This window comes from Eubalaena glacialis, chromosome 7 (assembly GCF_028564815.1).
Source record: "Eubalaena glacialis isolate mEubGla1 chromosome 7, mEubGla1.1.hap2.+ XY, whole genome shotgun sequence".
Classification (NCBI taxonomy): domain Eukaryota; kingdom Metazoa; phylum Chordata; class Mammalia; order Artiodactyla; family Balaenidae; genus Eubalaena; species Eubalaena glacialis.
Genome location: NC_083722.1, coordinates 36386093 through 36404822, shown reverse-complemented (window position 1 = coordinate 36404822; position 18730 = coordinate 36386093). Strand labels below are relative to the sequence as shown.

Sequence of the window (18730 nt, the reverse complement as noted above, 5' to 3'; positions counted from 1 at the left end):
CATTAGGCTGTGAATAACTGAGACATGAAAAATAGTGGCTTAACATCTAAGGATGTATTCTCTTAAGATCCTTCAGTGTTTCTACACCATCATGGTTTCCATCTTCAAGGCCACCTTATAATCCAAGATGCTACAGAAGCATCTCTGTTGCAGCCAGTTGATTGAATCAACTGCCTTCAAAAGACATCAAGGATATTTCATACACTGTGTCCCTTTGTGACTCACAGTGTAGAATTTAATCACACCAGCTGCAAGGCAGGCTGGGAAATGTGGTTTTAAACCTGGTGGTGATGCACCCAGCTTGCAACTGGGGTTCTGTGCCTAAGGATGAAAAAAAGGAGTATTGAGAGGCAGCCAGTAATCTTTGTATTCCCAGCACCTAGCAAGTTATCTGGCCTATTGACAGTGTCCAGTAAATGCTCAGGGACTGAAGGTTTCTTCATGCACGTTCCTAAAATAACTGCCTCCTCTTTGCCTTACTTGCCTTTGAACCCTCTAACCTTTCCCTTGGGACTTTTGGTTCTGACCTGTCCTCAGACTTGCTACTTATTAGCTTCCTTTCCACCTCTACTTTTGTCCTTTTCAGTGTTTTTCTCAACATTCCTGTCTTTATTTCCCTTCCTCCCCATGTTTTTTTTTTTTTTTAAATGGTACTTTGTCAGCCACAGAACTCTATAATTCTGACTGCAAAGGATAATTGAAGAGATGAAATAAAAATTACCTAAGTAAACTGATTAGTATGAAATCCTGAATTTTCCTTCTCTTTCAATAACATATTTTAGATCATAATTACCCCAGTATTTATTCAGTTTTCTTTTCTAATTCCTTTTCTATTTCCTTTTCTATTTTCTTAATAAATAGATACACAGATACTTAATTTTTGCTACACAGAGTGGTGTGTGTGTGTGTGTGTGTGTGCATGTGTGTGACTTTATTAGTACAATGAAAATGGAAATATGTAAGAGGGAGTGATGTGACATTAATAAATATGGATGATCCAGTACACATTTTTGTGAAAATAGGGACATTTTATGAATCTAATGTTTTTCAATACCCTCTTAGAATCTGACTTAGGGATTTGAAATGTATTTGTATTCATGAAATGAAAATTATATCAACAATTAAAATTAAATAATTTTAATTTTTAGAACCCTGGATATGCTGGGCGCCAGGAACTACCAGAGAACTTAAAAATTCAATTTAGAACTGTTGCTATGATGGTTCCTGATAGACAGGTATGCATCAGGATTTAAAAGCATAATACAGTTTATGTTCTTTACCTGTTTTTCACGAAAGTTGAAAAATCTCACTGTATTAATTTTCAGATCATTATGCGAGTTAAACTTGCAAGCTGTGGTTTTCTTGAAAATGTTATCTTGGCTCAAAAGTTTTATGTACTTTACAAACTCTGTGAAGAGCAACTTACTAAACAGGTAACTTTGTATATCTATTTTCCCCCTAGCTGAAAACTTGTTTTTTAACTTTGCAATTTTACCTTGATACATGCTAATTAGGGAGTTAAAAAATTCCTTGACTCTTTTCTAAAGTATATGTATAATTAATTTGACCTATTAATTATGTATTTTTATTTTATTTTATTTTTAAAAAATATCTATTTATTTATTTATTTTATTTTTGGCTGCATTGGGCCTTCATTGCTGTGCGCCGGCTTTCTCTAGTTGTGGCGAGCAGGGGCTACTCTTCATTGCGGTGCACAGGCTTCTCATTGCGGTGGCTTCTCTTGTTGTGGAGCACGGGATCTAGGGTGCTCGGGCTTCAATAGTTGTGGCTCCAGGCTCTAGAGCGCAGGCTCAGTAGTTGTGGCGCACAGGCTTAGTTGCTCCGCGGCATGTGGGATCTTCCTGGACCAGGGCTCGAACCCATGTCCCCTGCATTGGCAGGCGGATTCTCAACCACTGTGCCACCAGGGAAGCCCCCTAATTACGTATTTTTAAAACTTTCTTAATTTGAAATAATTATAGATTCACAGGAAGTTGCAAAGAAGTGTTCAAGAGGTCCTGTGCACTCTTCACCCTGCTTCTCACAGTGTTGACATCTTATAACTATAGTACAGTAAAAAAACCAGAAGATCGACATTGGTACAATAAACAGAAATTACTAAGACTTCACCAATTTTTCATGCGCTCATGTGTGTGTGTGTTTGTGTGTGTGTAGTCCTATGAAAACATGTGTAGATTCATGTAACCACCATCACAGCCAACATACACAACTGTTTATCACCACAAGGTTCCCTCCTGCTACCCCTTTATAGCCACACTCACCTCTCTCCCAAATCCCTATAGCCCCTTGTAGCCCTAATCTTTTCTACATCTCTATAATTTTGTTATTTCAAGAATATTACATAAAGGGAATCACATAGTATGTAACCTGTTGGTCATGCATTTTAAATGGTTGCCACTCAGACTATCAGACTGTATTGTTCTCAAAAGATATTTAAGGTGTGAACACTGTATCATACAGCTTGACCTTTCCAGTGGAGTGATCATTTTTCAGTCAAAGGAAAGGCGGGAGAATCAAGCTAATAAAACTTTGCCACTCAGCCACTCCAAAACTATAGTATATAAGTATCAGAATATCTACCTATATGTAATACATAGTGAGTCTACATTTAGAATTTTTCAATTGAATAATCTTTTTTCTTTCTTTTCTCATCTTAGGTTCATTATGACTTTGGGTTGAGAAATATTCTATCTGTACTGAGGACACTTGGATCTCAAAAAAGAGCCAGACCAGAAGATAGTGAATTAAGCACCGTCATGAGAGGACTAAGAGATATGAACCTTTCTAAATTGGTATCTTTCTTCTCTGAATTAATTTCTCTTTCAGGATTTCGACCTGGCTGACAAGTGGGGGTTGGCTCATGTGAAGCTGTTAACATTAAATATTGCAGGGAAGTGGGACTTCCCTGGCGGTCCAGTGGTTAGCCCTCCACGCTTCCACTGCAGGGGGCACAGGTTCAGTCCCTGGTTGGGGAACTAAGATGCCGCATGCCGTGTGGGTGCAGAAAGAAAAAAAAAAATTGCAGGGAAGTTACCACTGAGCTGAGCTTTCAGAGTAAGGCAACCCCCCTCCCCCGCAAAAAAACCCCATGGCTTTGTATGACCCACATGGGCTGCAAATGCATCCTTTTTTCAGTTGTGTGCCATGAAACAGGCTTCACCAGTGGGCTCCAGCCCCCAAATGTCAGTCCATTATTCATAATGTAACACAGATTCTAAATATGAAAATCTGGATTCATAGGGAACCATGAAAGATTTTTTTGCTTTCTCTGTATGTGACTAGCTTAGCTATGTCTCTCCCAAAACACCAACACCATTTCTGTTTTCCAAATATACATTGAAAGTTTGCTGTAGAGATGATACTAATTATTTCACCGATTTCATGCTTGTCACAATTACAGCCAGGTTGTTTTAAACTGGTTGACGGACAGGTTCATGTGGCTTTTATTCAGGGGCTTCCATATGCTACATATCATGTCCATGCCCTGGGAGTACAAGGTTGAGAAAGAAATGGATCTTAGGAGCTCGCATTCTAGTTACAAAACTAACAACTAACATCTGTGTAGTTCATGACGATTACAAAACCTATTCAGGGGTATTGTCTTGTTTGAGTCTTACAGCCACTCTGGGGGATATGGGTGGCTATCGTGCTTATTGCCATTTTTCTTATGGGAGAGGCACGTGTGTAGGACTCACCCATAATCACAGTCAGTTGATAAGCTGGAACAAAAGTCCACGAGACTTTCTGATGGCTAAATCCTCTGCTCCCTCCAGAGTATAGCTCACTGCCTCCATTAATAATGGTACTCCTGAAACTTCTAGACGAGAGTTCCAGAAAGTATCCGGAGACCCTCCCCCACCAGAGAATAAGGAAAAATTCAGAGGGGGTCAGCTGTTGGGCATGGGGTGATCTCGGTATTAAAGATGTGGTAAATAAGGATTGGAGTCCATTTACTCCAACCTGCTGCTTTCAAGAGAGACAGAACGCTGCTCTGATGCAGTTTTCCAGCCAGTGTTGGATGAGCCAGACATGCAGGATTACAGATCTTTTCCTAATTTAAGTGAAGTATTAATACTCTCTTCTCATGGGATTGGGACTATTACTTGCATGTTTTTAAGGTTAGTGCGTATACCTGTCTGTGGGAAGCAGAACATTCATAGGATAAAGAAATGAGATCAGACCTTGGAGCAGTAGACTGGAGAAGACCTTGAATGCCAGGGAACTTTGGGTGCAATGCCGTAGGTAATGTGGATTCCGTGGTGGTGTTTGGGAGAAAGTACTAGAGCATACACATGTGGCTAGGAGAGTAATAAAATGGTTCTTTGGGCATGAAGTGATAAGTGCTGTGAGCTTCTGCTACAAGCTTCGTTGTTGACTGAATGAGTAAATTTGTTCTCTGCTACCTTAGATTGATGAAGATGAACCCCTGTTCCTCAGCTTAATCAATGACCTGTTTCCAGGATTACAACTAGATAGTAATACTTACGTGGAACTGCAAGCTGCAGTAGCCAACCAGGTTCAACTGGAAGGTTTGATTAACCACCCACCCTGGAATCTCAAACTTGTGCAGGTAAAACATTTTTAATCTGTTATCAGTATGATGTTCAGTGGGAGTTGTTAAAGATTGTCATTTGAAGAGAAGAACTTGTGAAATTAGTCTTACTTAATGTAAACGTTGAAACTAAATTAAAACACATCATTGCAAGAAGAGTCCTCAGTGAGAGGTGTTGGTCCCAGGGATGTTAGTGTAGATTTATACTAATCAAGCAGTTACTGAAGTTACTTACACCTGATGAGGTTAGGTTAGGTGGTAACCAGAATCTCAAGAACAGTTGGGAGGGGATAGTAGGTTATAAAAACACAGGGAGATGGAATGACCCAGCTGGCTCTTGTGCCAGTTGGGCAGCATCTCCCATAGCTGGGGGCCTTCATAGGGCATGGAGCCTGAGGAATCTGGGGGTGGTACTTTGCTCCTGCTTTGTGTGTGGGCATGTTCACACCTAAACTCAATCCTTTGCATGTGTCTCTTGGTGTGTTTCTGTCCCTAACATTTCATCCTTGTGACAGCCTACCAATGATTTTACCAAGCAGAGCCAAGAAGCTGTAGCAGAGACGCTGAATTTAATCCCCATGAGCTTGATGCATTGGGGGTATTTTCCAGGGCTTTTGGAAAATGAAGGTGCCGAAATTGTGGAGAGTGTTAAAAACTGCATTTGAAAAAGAGCGATTCTTTTTTTAACTTACTCTTCTTGCCACATCGTAAGCAGTTCAAGTGTATGAGACAGATCCAAATCTTACAAGGAAGTATATAGGGAAAAAAAATGAAAGTATTTTTCATCATCTATGTTTTGGAAACCATTAAACATTTTTTTAAAATTTCTGGGAAAACATAATTTTACATGTGATATGTATACAGTATATTGAGTACTGAAATCTTAGTCACCTTAGTTGGTGGGGCACTAGAATATTGTGTTTTTGTTTAATGTCAAACACATTACTGTTGAGTATAATATGGCCAGTGCCTCTGCTGCTTTTAAACTATGGATTACAGAGGTAATACATTTCTACCTAAAATGTTAGGAGAATAACTCAAATTTTACCTCTGATCAGCTGTGAGACCTTTGAATTGTTATTTTTATTAAAAGAAAAGATAGACAGGATATTGTAATAGACACTGTCCATGTTCTTACTATGTCTCCTTGAATCTCTTTTACCATATCCATGCGCCCCTTCCCCCGCTTCTAGAACTGTGATTCCAATCCCACATATATATACCACTCTCTGCAGGAGGGTTCACCAACCCCACATTTTTTGGCAGTCACAAAGCACAGGCAGTGCATGGGAGTTTATTTTCCCCTGCTCCCAAAACAACCTTCTTTAGTTAAGGACTTGTGGTTAATGCAGTAGGAAAGTCAAGCTCTCCTGCTTCCAGATGGAACAAACACAGAGGTGTAACTTATGTTCCAGAGTGCCCTGCAGGGCCAGTCTTAAGTCTCCCTGCTACAGGATTTTGTCCACAATCACACCTTGTTTGACCTCTCCACATTTTTTCCTGCTTCCCTTACTCCATTAAAAGTTTCCCTGGTGAACACTCACTTGCACAGGAACCCTCATCTCAAGCTGTGCTTCTGGGGAACCAGAAGGCTGGTGCGTGTTCAACTTGGGTCTTGGTTGAGTTGGTTGGTATTGCTGCTTTCCACCACCGGGGGGCAACATCACCACACAAACTGCTCCTTATGCATCAGCAAACGAAAATCACAAGGAACAGTAGTTTGAGACCCCAAAACTAGATCCTGAATTAATTATTTCCAAAATGTAATTAAAGTTCCACATTGTCATTACTTTATCACTTATATCGTTTTATAACGTGCCGCTCATTTGCTATCCACCTCTAGTAAAACAAAAAAAACATTTTTGGGGGGCATATTCTCTTCTTTTAAATAGTGAACAAGTTACTTTAATGAAAAACCTATTTAAAGCTTTTAAAATTTCTGCACACAACTTCTATGAATGTCAGCAAGAGACTCATAAGTTACATCTTTCAATTGATTATCTCATTGTGTAGTTATATGAGACTTCTCTGGTACGCCATGGTTTGATGACTCTTGGGCCCAGTGGTTCTGGGAAGACAACCGTTATAACAATCCTGATGAAGGCACTAACAGAATGCGGAAGGCCTCATAGAGAAATGCGAATGAATCCAAAAGCTATTACGGCTTCTCAGATGTTTGGCAGACTGGACACGGCGACCAATGACTGGACAGATGGGATTTTTTCTACTCTGTGGAGAAAAACATTAAAAGCTAAAAAAGGTACACATAAACTCTTTTCTGGTGATCATTCTTTTCCCCTGCCAGTTTATCAATAACACAGTATTGGTTTAATTTTCTGTTTTGATTATCTGCAGGTGAAAAGTGATTTTCTGTTTACATTATTGGCAGGTGAAAACATTTTCCTCGTTTTAGACGGCCCTGTTGATGCCATTTGGATCGAGAACTTAAATTCCGTGTTGGATGACAACAAAACCCTCACACTGGCCAATGGCGATCGCATCCCCATGGCCCCTAATTGTAAGCTTTTGTTTGAAGTCCACAATATTGAGAACGCCTCTCCGGCCACGGTTTCTAGGATGGGCATGGTCTACATCAGCAGCTCTGCTCTCAGCTGGAGGCCAATACTGCAGGTGGGGACGACAGACCCGCAGAAGCGCGTTCAGTGTATTTCCACGTCTCACTCTCTTATAAACAGAGACTCTGTTTCTTTGCTGCAGGCGTGGTTGAAGAAGCGTACTATACAGGAAGCTTCTGTATTCCTAAGTCTGTATGATAAAATATTTGAGGATATATATACATTTATGAAACTGAACCTCAATCCAAAAATGCAACTCTTAGAGTGCAACTATATTGTGCAAGTAAGTATTTTTCTTTGTACATTCACTAGTTAGATGTGAGATTCCCCCCCCCCCCACCACTCAGTTGCAGTTTAGAGGTATCTGAAATGGAAAATTCACACAGTCCCATCAAAATCTTTTTGTGATGTGGAGGTGAAGGCTCTGAGAAGTTTGATTCCTATTAAAGATCTTATTGACGCTCTTACTGCCATCTCTTCATGAGTTTCACTTCCCAGGGCGGTATTGTCAGGGGAAGAGGAATGAACTGTCTTTCCCACCGTCAAGCTTAGTATAACCTTCCCAGAAAGAGTGTCCAAAAATGAGAGTAGACTAAATAAGTAAAGCTGGAAGTTCTACAGAAAAGCACAACAAGGAGCTGGTGGCAAGGAGGAAAATTTGGGTGGCAGTCTTGGCTTTGCAAATTTACTATATATATTAGATAGGGAAAACCTTTGAACAATTCTCCAAGTAGTTTGTAGAATTATGTTTTTCCCCCTCTTCTCAGTTTTTCTTATTAGTCTTTGGAAGAAACAGAACTAATCATAGATTTTTCAGAGGCTCTCCTGATTCTAGTCCATAGGTGATCTCTCATTATCCCATTCTAGTGCTTTGATTCTCTCTTAGTGTGAGGGACGTCAGTCAGGGAGGGTGGGTAGCTTAGAACTGATACATGAGGCCCAAATGTAAGTGCAAATCTTATCTTGAAATAATTTTGTCATGAAAGACAAAGGATGTCTTACTGTAGATACATTTCTTTCTGATGCCATATGGGGTTTGGCACACTTTTTATTAAAGGGGCAAATAAGTGTTTTAGACTTTGCACAACTTTCTGTCTCAGCCCCTCAGCTCTGCTGTTGCATAGCAAAAGCGGCCAGACACAATGAATGAGTGTGACTGGTTTCAGTAAAATTTTATTTGCCAAACAGGTGGCTGGCCCCTGGGGCACAATTTGCTGAGCCTTACAACATGTTAAAAGAAATAAAATCTTTGATGTATAAAATTTGGAATAACCAAACTTTAGAACCAGAAGCTACCTTAGGAAACATCTAGTCTAGGCCTTTTGCTTTTTAAATCAGGAAACTGAGACTCAGAGATGTTAGTGGTGTGAGCTGGGGCACCTCCAGATTCCCAGTTTGGTGTCCTTTCTGCTAGATCATGCAGTCTGCCTAAAGCAGAATGGCCTTTCTTTTAAATGCTGCTAGCTGTAGGACACTGATCAAGCAATATCTGGAGATATATTTGTTTTCTTCTCTCTTTCTCTCCTTTTAAATTTATTATCATTTTAAAATGTTTATTTAAAATATCTAAATATAAAACTTTATTTTATTGTATTTTAAATATTTTCAGTCTCTCAATCTTCTGGAAGGTTTAATTCCCTCCAAAGAAGAAGGTGGCATTTCATGTGTCGAACATCTTCATAAATTATTTGTGTTTGCTCTAATGTGGAGTTTAGGAGCCCTTCTGGAATTGGAAAGCAGAGACAAGCTTGAAGCCTTTTTACGAAATCATGAAAGCAAGTTAGACTTACCAGAAATACCTAAGGGCACGAATCAAACCATGTATGAGTTTTATGTTACTGATTATGGTAAGCACAGTGACTTATACCTGAAATAAAATGACATTTTTTTTAATGGAAAAAAGATAAACTCCGTAAACTCTTCTGTGGGGAAATATTAAACCAATCATGAATAACATAATTGCTAATACCATTTTTAAAGGGCATATATGCAAGGAACAGTAGGATTTTGCATATGGGCCAGGCTGGGAACAGTTATAGAGGCTCTTGACTTCTCCTTCTTTTGCAGTGGTCTCAGTGAAATCTAACATAAATAAGTTAGCAACACTTCTTACAGCATCTGTTTTCTCTTGCTTGAAGAGGAAGGGTAGCAGTATAGAGAACAAAGATTCTTCATGTTGCAAAGCATAGTAATGCTCATGACAGATCAGTCTTAGAACTTCTCTGTTGGAAATATCAGAATAAGCAGAGAATGAACCAAGCAGATGGGATCCTACTTACACGTAGCAGACTCGGCAAAGTCCAGTGCTGTCACCTCAGCCCCCTAGCCTCCTGTGTGTGGTAGGGCCCAGCTCACCTCTCCCTGAAAGAAACTAACAATTAAATGCACCCTTAAATCTAGCTATGAATTCTCAGAATCTAGAGCCAATCCAAAGATGGTTCTTTGAAAAGATCGATAAAATTCGTAAATCTCTTACCAGAGATATCAGGGAAAAAAAAGAGAAGACATAAATTACCATGATTCAGAATGAAAGAGGGAACATTACTACAAACCCTAAAGACATTAAAAAATAAGAAGTGAATATTAGAAACAATGTTATGAAAATACATTTGACAAGGTAGATGAAATGGATAAATACTCTGAAAGACACAAATGACCAAACCTCATCAAGAAGAAATAGATATCCTAAATATCCCTATATCTACTAAAAATTTTTGATTTATAGTTAAAAACCTTCCCACAGAGAAAACTGCAGGCCCAGATGACTTCACTGGTGAAGTACATCAAATTCTTAAGGAAGAAATAATACCCATTCATTCTACATAAACTCTTCCAAAATATAGAAAATGTAAGGAAGAAACACTTCCCATTCCACTTTATAAGGGTTTGTAAGTGTTGTCCTGATACCAAAAACAGAGAAAGACATTACAAGAAAAGAAAACTATAGACCATTTTCCCTCAGGAATATTGACACACATTTCTTAATACAATTTTAACAAATGAAATTCAATAGTATATAAAAGGATAATATATTGAGTTCCAGTGGGTATTTATTCTAGGGATGGAAGGTTGGATTAACATTTAAAAGCCAGTCAATGTAATTCACTATATTAATAGACTAAAAACCAAACAAATTATATAGTCCTCTAAATCAATGCAGAAAGAGCACTTGGGGACTTCCCTGGTGGTCCAGTGGTAAGACTCTGTGCTCCCAATGCAGGGGGCCTGGGTTCGATCCCTGGTTGGGGAACTAGATCCCACGTGCCTGTCGCAACTAAGAGTCCACATGCCACAACTAAGAGTCTGCGTGTCGCAACTAAGAAGCTTGCATGCCACAACGAAGATCCCACGTGCCACAACTAAGACCTGGCATGGCCTAAATAAATAAATATTTTTTTAAAAAAGCATTTGATGAAATTTAACATCCTTCCATGATAAAACAGTACACTAGGAATAGAAACTTTATCATTCTGATAAAGAACATCTGCAAAAAAGCTAACATTATACTTAATGGTGAAAGACTGAATACTTTCTTCCCAAGATCAGGAACAAGACAATAATATTCCTTTCTCACCACTTCTATTAGACGTTGTACTAGAGGTTCTAGCCAGTGCAATAAGACAGTAAATAAATAAACATGAACAAACAAATGAAATACCTATAGATTGGAAAAGAACAAATAAATCTCTCTTTATTTGCAGATAATATAACCATCCTCGAAAAAATTAGAACTAGTAAATGAGTTTATCAAGGTCACAGAATGAAAGAACAATATATAATAATAATTTGTATTTCTACATGCTCACAACAAATTGGAAATTGAAATTTTAATATACCATTTAAAATAGCATTAAAAAAATGAAATATATAGGGATAAATTTAACAAAATATGTGTAAGATTTGTATACTGAAAACCACAAAATTGCTGAGAGAAATTAAAGAAGTCCTAAATAAATGGAAAGATAAATCACGTTTACAAATCAGAAAACTCAGTATTGTTAAGATGTTATTTCTCTCCAAATTGATCTATAGATTCTGTGCAATCATAGTGAAAATCCCAATAGACATTTTTTGGTTGAAATTTATAACTGAATTATAAAATTTTATGGAAATGCAAAGGATTTAGGATAACCAAATCAATTTTTAAAAAACAAAGTTGGAGCACTCATACATCCTGATTTCATTAAAATTAAAATTAAAATCTATTTGAAAGTCACTATGAAAATAAAATTCCCATTCCAGCCACAGAATGGGAAGAAATGTTTGAAAAATATATATCTGATAAAAGAATTTTATCCAGAATACATAAAGAACTCTTGCAATTCAATAATAAGTGGACAGCCAATCCAAATTTCTTAAATAGGCAATAATTTTAAATAGATGCTACACCAAAGAAGATTTATGAATGGTGAAAAAAGCACATGAAAAGATATTCAACATGATTGGTCATCAGGGAAATGCAAATCATTACACAGCCACTAGAATGACTAAATTCTAATTAATTTAATGGCTAAAATTAAAAGGTTAATAATACCAAATATTGGAGAGAATGTGGAACAAGTGGAGCTCTCACATCCAGTAGTATATCCACTTTGCTAACTACACAATGGTACACAATATACAGCCACTTTGAAAAACACTTTGGCAGTTTCTTAGAAGTTAAACATGCACTTAACCATAGAACTCCATAATTTGCAACGAAAGTTGAAATTGAGGTTATTCCCCCAATGATGAATGTTTGCTTTGCTACTATCAAATGTGTGCTCCTCTGCTCTCTTTCCATGCATTCTGTATACACAGTAACTTTTTTGGTACAATTCTGAATCATGGTATCTTTTGGAAGATCTTTAAAATGGCAGTTAAATTCAAGAATGCAATACCAACAATGCAAGTCATTCAATTTAAATGGCAACAGTATGAACATCTCTCATCAAGTTTGCATAGCCAGCAGCGATTCTGACATAATAGATTGAAAGGAGGTTCCAGAGATGATAAAATGTAAATAAAATATTTTTCTTAGAATTGATGAAATGCACTTACAATAATTATTATAACAATAATATCAGTCAGTAAATTAGCAGTGACTGTAAGTCAGGAATTTGGGCACTTTATTAACACTAGTTTTAGGGCCAGGTTTATTTTTTCCCATTTCTCATGGCAAACATCCTATGTCCAGTAATCTACAATCCCTTTTTTGGTCTTTCCCATCCTTTTAGTTAATGTGGTTTTCCTACTAGATACTAAACATATCATTGGTTGTAATTCCATTTCAGACCAAGATCTCTCTAGATAAATAATTAGCAATTTAAAGCTGACTTTGTAAAGAGGCAAAAACAAATTTAAATTATCAAATGCCACATACATTAGATAAGCAGATATGTTAACGTGTTTTGCAAAAATGTTTAAATGTTTATATATTTCTGTTAATTGTTTATAGCACTTGTGTTTTGTATTGAGATAACTTCTGAAGAATGCAGTTTTATTAAGATCAGTTTAATTATTGTATAGGTGATTGGCAGCATTGGAGTAAGAAACTTCAGCCGTATTATTATCCAACTGACAGTGTTCCGGAATATTCATCAATTTTGGTTCCAAATGTTGACAATGTTAGAACAAATTTTTTGGTAGACACCATTGCAAAACAGCATAAAGTAAGTTTGATAGTTTTGTCGACTGAAAAAAAAATGCACAACCTGAAAGTTGAGAGTTATGTTTTATTTGGTGGACATTCTTAGGACTTCAAGCCTGGGACACAGCACCTCAGATAGCACTGAGAAAAATGTTCCAAAGAGACAAGGCGGGTGGGGGGAAGCCAGAATATACAGAAGTTTTTGCAACAGAAGACCAGGTAGATGGAACATCAAAGAATTACTGTTAATGAAAAAAAGCCCAGATATCTCAAGTTAAGGAATTTAGCGCTTTTCTGGGTATGGGAAGATGCAAGAGTCTGGGCTCACTGAAATCATCCCTTTGGTACGCACCTCAGCTATCTGGGGCCAGTATCCTGTGTTTTCTCTTCCTGAGTCTCCTCAGGGTGCACCGTCTGGGTGGCTGTAATGTAATGGCTTGATGGCTGCAACATCCTCGTTTACTGATATGGCAGGCAATATTTTAGTTTTCAGTTTCTTAGATGATTGCAAACCATGTAAGAAACACATCCCTTTTTACAACTATTGGTGGAAAAATTAAAGTACAAGGGGCCAGAGGTGGTGTCATTTCAGGGAAACCTGTTTGGTAAATGAACTCCAGGTCCCAAGATTCACTCCAACTCAATCTTCCCTGAAATGCTGACTTCCAGCGTGCTAAGGAAAGTGGGTATCTGCTTACAAAGTCCTTCCCATGGTTACGTGACTGCTCACCCACACTTTCTTCCAGCACTTTTATAGCATATATTTTACATTTAAATCTTTAATTCCACTAGGATTTATTTTGATGTAGGTCTAATTCTTAAAAGTAATCAAAAATTAGTTGTTTTAGTTTATAGAATGAAAGAATGGCTACTAGAACCTTAATATATTTAAAACTAAACATCTTATAACACCTTTCAACATGATTATCCTACGATTGCAGGCTGTTTTACTCACGGGGGAGCAGGGAACTGCAAAAACTGTAATGATTAAGGCCTATTTGAAAAAATATGACCCTGAAATACAGTTATCTAAAAGTCTAAACTTTTCATCTGCCACAGAACCAATGATGTTTCAGGTAAAACCCATCACTTGCTGTAGTCATTATCATATTAAATATATTAAGTGGTTGATACAATAAAATCTGTATGCAAATAAAACATTTATATATATATATATATATATATATATATATATATATATATATATATAGGTGTCCCTCAGTATCCATGGGGGATTAGTGCCAGGATCCCTGCTGGTATCAAAATCTGTGGATGCTCTAGTCCCTTACATAAAATGGGTAGTGTCTGCATATAACCTGTGCACATCCTTCCATATACTTCAAAGTAATCTCTAGATTCCTTACAATACCTAGTACAATGTAAATTCTATGTAAATAGTTGTAAATGCAATGTAAGTGCTATGTAAATAGTTTCCAGTGTGAGACAAATTCAAGTTTTGCTTTTTGGAACTTGCTGGAATTTATTTTTCCAAATACTTTTGATGGAAGTTGGTTGAATCCAAGGATGTGGAAGCCGTGGATATGAAGGGCTGACTGTATATATATATATATCTCAAAAAAATTGGTGTTGAAGTTGGCATTCAGCTGTTTAACCTTCCTAAGGCTGACACTGAGGCCAAATCCAAATAGCATGCTTTGGCCTAATACTGAAGCTGAAGCTGAACATTGGAGTGTCTTTTAATATAAATTAATGATTAATATTCCAACTTATTTTTTAAAGTTTGCAATATTTATTTTAATAACAATATTTACACATATTAAACAAATAAGTCAATTATATTCTACTCTGAAAAGCATGTTCATCACTTTTAGAAATGGATTGAAATGTAATGCATAAGACAGACCATTTCCTTTTCTCTAGAGAACAATTGAAAGCTATGTGGATAAGAGGATGGGAAGCACATATGGGCCGCCCGGAGGCAGAAAAATGACTATATTTATTGATGATATTAATATGCCTGTGATTAATGAATGGGGAGATCAGGTAGGACTAAAATATCTCATGTAGATTATATTTAATCAGTATTCTTAGTTATATATGAAAAGATCAATAACTGTCACTTTATTAAGCCTAGTAACAATTCTCAGTCTTTTTTGGCTTCTTGGTTATAGATGACATTCTTCCTTCTTGAAATCCCTATATGCTTTCCCCCAACACTCCCTTCTGTCTCTCTGGCTGCTTGATTTCAATGTGCTTTCTGGCTTCTTTCTTCCTTTCCCCAGGGTTTTATCTTTGTTCTCTTATTTCCCACTCTATATACTCTCTCCCAGGAGTACCTGATGTTTAGAAAACACTTTTTTTTTTTGGCTGCGCCGCACGGTAGGCGAGATCTTAGTTCCCTCACCAGGGATTGAACCCGTGCCCCTGCAGTAGAAGCACAGAGTCCTCACCACTGGACCACCAGGGAATTCCCAGAAAACAATTTAAAAAAAAAAACCAAAACTCTACCATGTACCACTGTCCTACTTGTGATTGTCTGTCATCCCCAGACTCACTCCCCTTAGAGGACCTCACAGCTGCTGCCAGGGTTCTGCCTGTTCCTGGTGGGATCCCCAACACGTCCTTCCACCACCATCTACTGCCTCATCAACACCATCCATCTAGAGCCCACTAGGACCCGTCACATCCCTTCCACCCTTTATCCTGGTTCACCTCAGCCATCACCAGGATGTCAGGACTCCCAGGTCTGTCCGTGCTCATCCTGACACTAATCCCCATCAGTTCTGTTTGGCCCTTGTCTGGCCTCATCTCCTACTTCCCCACTCCTGAAAACTTTCTGTGTGCCCTTGGCAGCCATGGTTCATCCACAAAATCCCCTGTAAATTCAGCTTCTTCTCTGAGCTTTTCCCTCACCTTTTTGCTCTAATGGAAACCCAGGATGCTGCTTTCCCTGCAGACTTCTCACCTGGAGGTGAGGGAGATGTCCTTCTCCGTTCTCATTGCCCTCTTCCCTGAAAACCTATCACTCTGACCTCACACCCACATGTTGTTGCAGTCATCTTGGACCCTTGGGTCACACCCATCCCTCCCCTAAGATTTCAGTCCCTGATGACTGTTACTCTCTCCAGGGCTGTCCCAGTCTCCAGGGCCAGCTTCATGGTGTGCACAGTGTGCCAGTGTGCCATTGCAGAGGGATTCGCACTTCAGAGGAACTTGCACGTGGTTTAATGTTCTGCTGTCACTGTCTTGAAATTCCTAATAATGATTTTTGAATAAAGACACTTGAATTTTCATTTTGTCCTGAGCCTCACAAATTATGCAGCCAGTCCTGCTTGTCATAATTCTCAGTGATGCCAAACAATATCTACATACATGATCTTGACCTCTTAGTTCCTTGACCTCAACTCCTCCAATGATCATGTCTTCCACTCGGTCTGAAATTACTCATTCATGCAGTCGTACCCTACACCTTGTCATTATCAGTAACTGTGATCCCTTCATTATCTCAATTTCAAGCGTTTTATTCTCTGATCACCATGTCCACACTCTGTAGCTCATTCCCTCTACTACCCAGACTACAGATGGAGCTACCAGCCATTGTTCCTACCATCATTAAATTCTCCTTCATTTCTTCTCATTTCCTCGCTTACTTCCTTTCCAGCTAAAATTCCATAATCCTTCATTATAATCATGGTAGCATGCACCCTGTACTCATCTGTGAAAGCCTTAACCACATTAAATCCTTGTTAAGCCTCTTTGCTCACCAGCCACCTGCACCTATGCAGCCAAACTTGGCTGGAGAAAAACACACAATACTGCTTAAAATCACTTTAAAATCATGATTATGGACCTCAACTGAGCTCATAATACTACCCAGCAATTATACTGCATGTTTTGTGTTATATATCTTTATCCTGTCTATTCCTATCCTACATTTACATTCAGGTTCCTTTCATACCGTCTTTTTCTCAGACCTTGGACACCTTCATTTCCTTGCCCTCAGCTGAGCATGAAGTGCTACAGCCTTCTTCCTATTCCACTGAGGACATTGATTTTTTTTTTTCCTTTTTCCTTTTCTTACTATCCATTTACTGCAGTCAATTTCTGTGTTCTAGTGGTTACCCTAGACAGTACCTCCTACATACATAATCAAAAATAAAGATAATCTAACACTTCTTTCCCATTTTGTATATCCAGTGACCTTTGAACACTTTAATTTCCTTTATCTTTCTCCTGATTTATAATTTTATTGTTGACTTGTATTTTAAGTCTATGCCTCTATTATTATTTTTTATTTTTTATTTTTTATTAGCATAAATTATATTATTCACCTTTATATTGTGTTATGCCAGTTTTATTTATTTTTAAAAGATTTTTTATTGGACTATAGTTGATTTACAATGTTGTGTTAGTTTCAGGTGTACAGCAAAGTGAATCAGTTATACATATACATATATCCACTCTTTTTTAGATTCTTATCCCATAGAGGTTGTTACAGAGTATTGAGTAGAGTTCCTTGTGCTATACAGTAGGTCCTTATTAGTTATCTATTTTATATATAGTAGTATGTATATGTCAATCCCAATCTCCCAATTTATCCCTCCCCCCATTTCCCCTCTGGTAACAATAAGTTTGTTTTCTACGTCTGTGACTCTATTTCTGTTTTGTAAATAAGTTCATTTGTATCATTTTTTTAGATTCTGCATATAAGCGATATCATGATATTTGTCTTTCTCTGTCTGACTTACTTCACTCAGTATGATACCTCTTGGTCCATCTGTGTAACTGCAAATGGCATCATTTTGTTCTCTTTTATGGCTGAGTAATATTCCATTGTATATATGTACCACATCTTCTTTATCCATTCCTCTGCTGATGGACAGTTAGGTTGCTTGCATGTCCTGGTTATTGTAAATAGTGCTGCAATAAACACTGGGGTGCATGTGTCTTTTCAAATTATGGTTTTCTTCAGATATATGCCCAGGAGTGGGATTGCAGGATCATATGGTAGCTCTATTTTTAGTTTTTTAAGGAACCTCCATACTGTTCTCCATAGTGGCTGTACCAATTTACATTCCCACCAACAGTGTAGGAGGGTTCCCCTTTTCTCCACACCCTCTCCAGCATTTATTGTTTGTAGATTTTTTTTGAGGATGGCCATTCTGACCAGTGTGAGGTGATACCTCATTGTAGTTTTGATTTGCATTTCTCTAATAATCAGTGATGTTGAGCATCTTTTCATGTGCTTTTTGGTCATCTATATCTCTATTTTTAAAGTGAACTCCCATGAGGCATTATTTTTACTGTTTTATATATTCACTCTTTGTTTGCATTACATACTTCTTTACCACTTTTTTTACTCTTTATTCATTCTTAGAACTTCCTTAGGAGAAAATCTATTAGTGACAAACTCTTAGTTTTTTTGTTTGTTTGTTTGGTCTGCAGAAGTCTTTATTTCATCCTCTTTATTTGAAAGATGTTGCTGGATAGAAAAATGTAGGTTGGCAGTTATTTTCTTTCATCACTTTAAATATCTGATTCCTGTCTTCTGTTTTCCTTGTTGCTATTGAGAAGTCAACTACCACTTAGTCATTGCACCTCTGAAATTAATCTGCATTTTCTCACTTGTTGCCTTAATTTCCTGTAATTTTTTCTTTTTTGAATTATGTTCCTTGGTATAGATTTATTTGTATTTATTTGCTTGGGATTCACTGGGACTCATGAATCTGTGGTTTGGTCTCTTGTGTCAGTTCTAGAAAATTCCCAGTTCTTATCTCTACAAATATTGCCTCTGCCTCACTTTCTTTCCCTTCTTATCAAACTCCAAATGTATATTAGACTTTCTTCTTTGCCCTCTATGTTTCTGTCCTCCTTTTCTATACTTCCCAACTTTTTCTCTCTCCAATACTTAGTCTAGATAATTTCTCCTCTCCTGTCATCCATCTCACTAATTTTCTTCTCTGCTTTGTCCAGTCTGCTGTCAAATTCATC

The 18730-nt window shown here is 37.7% G+C and overlaps 1 protein-coding gene across 1 annotated transcript in view; it reads left to right on the top strand.

Moving 5' to 3' along the window:
- Nucleotides 1-18730, top strand: part of DNAH8 (dynein axonemal heavy chain 8) — a 310762-nt gene that overhangs the window by 131211 nt on the left and 160821 nt on the right. The window contains exons 42-52 of the mRNA XM_061195092.1: nt 1149-1235; nt 1326-1433; nt 2679-2813; nt 4430-4591; nt 6587-6833; nt 6963-7204; nt 7292-7432; nt 8759-8996; nt 12658-12800; nt 13720-13854; nt 14660-14782. Of these exons, the coding sequence (XP_061051075.1) occupies nt 1149-1235; nt 1326-1433; nt 2679-2813; nt 4430-4591; nt 6587-6833; nt 6963-7204; nt 7292-7432; nt 8759-8996; nt 12658-12800; nt 13720-13854; nt 14660-14782 (1761 nt within the window). The remainder of the gene's footprint in view (nt 1-1148; nt 1236-1325; nt 1434-2678; nt 2814-4429; nt 4592-6586; nt 6834-6962; nt 7205-7291; nt 7433-8758; nt 8997-12657; nt 12801-13719; nt 13855-14659; nt 14783-18730) is intronic.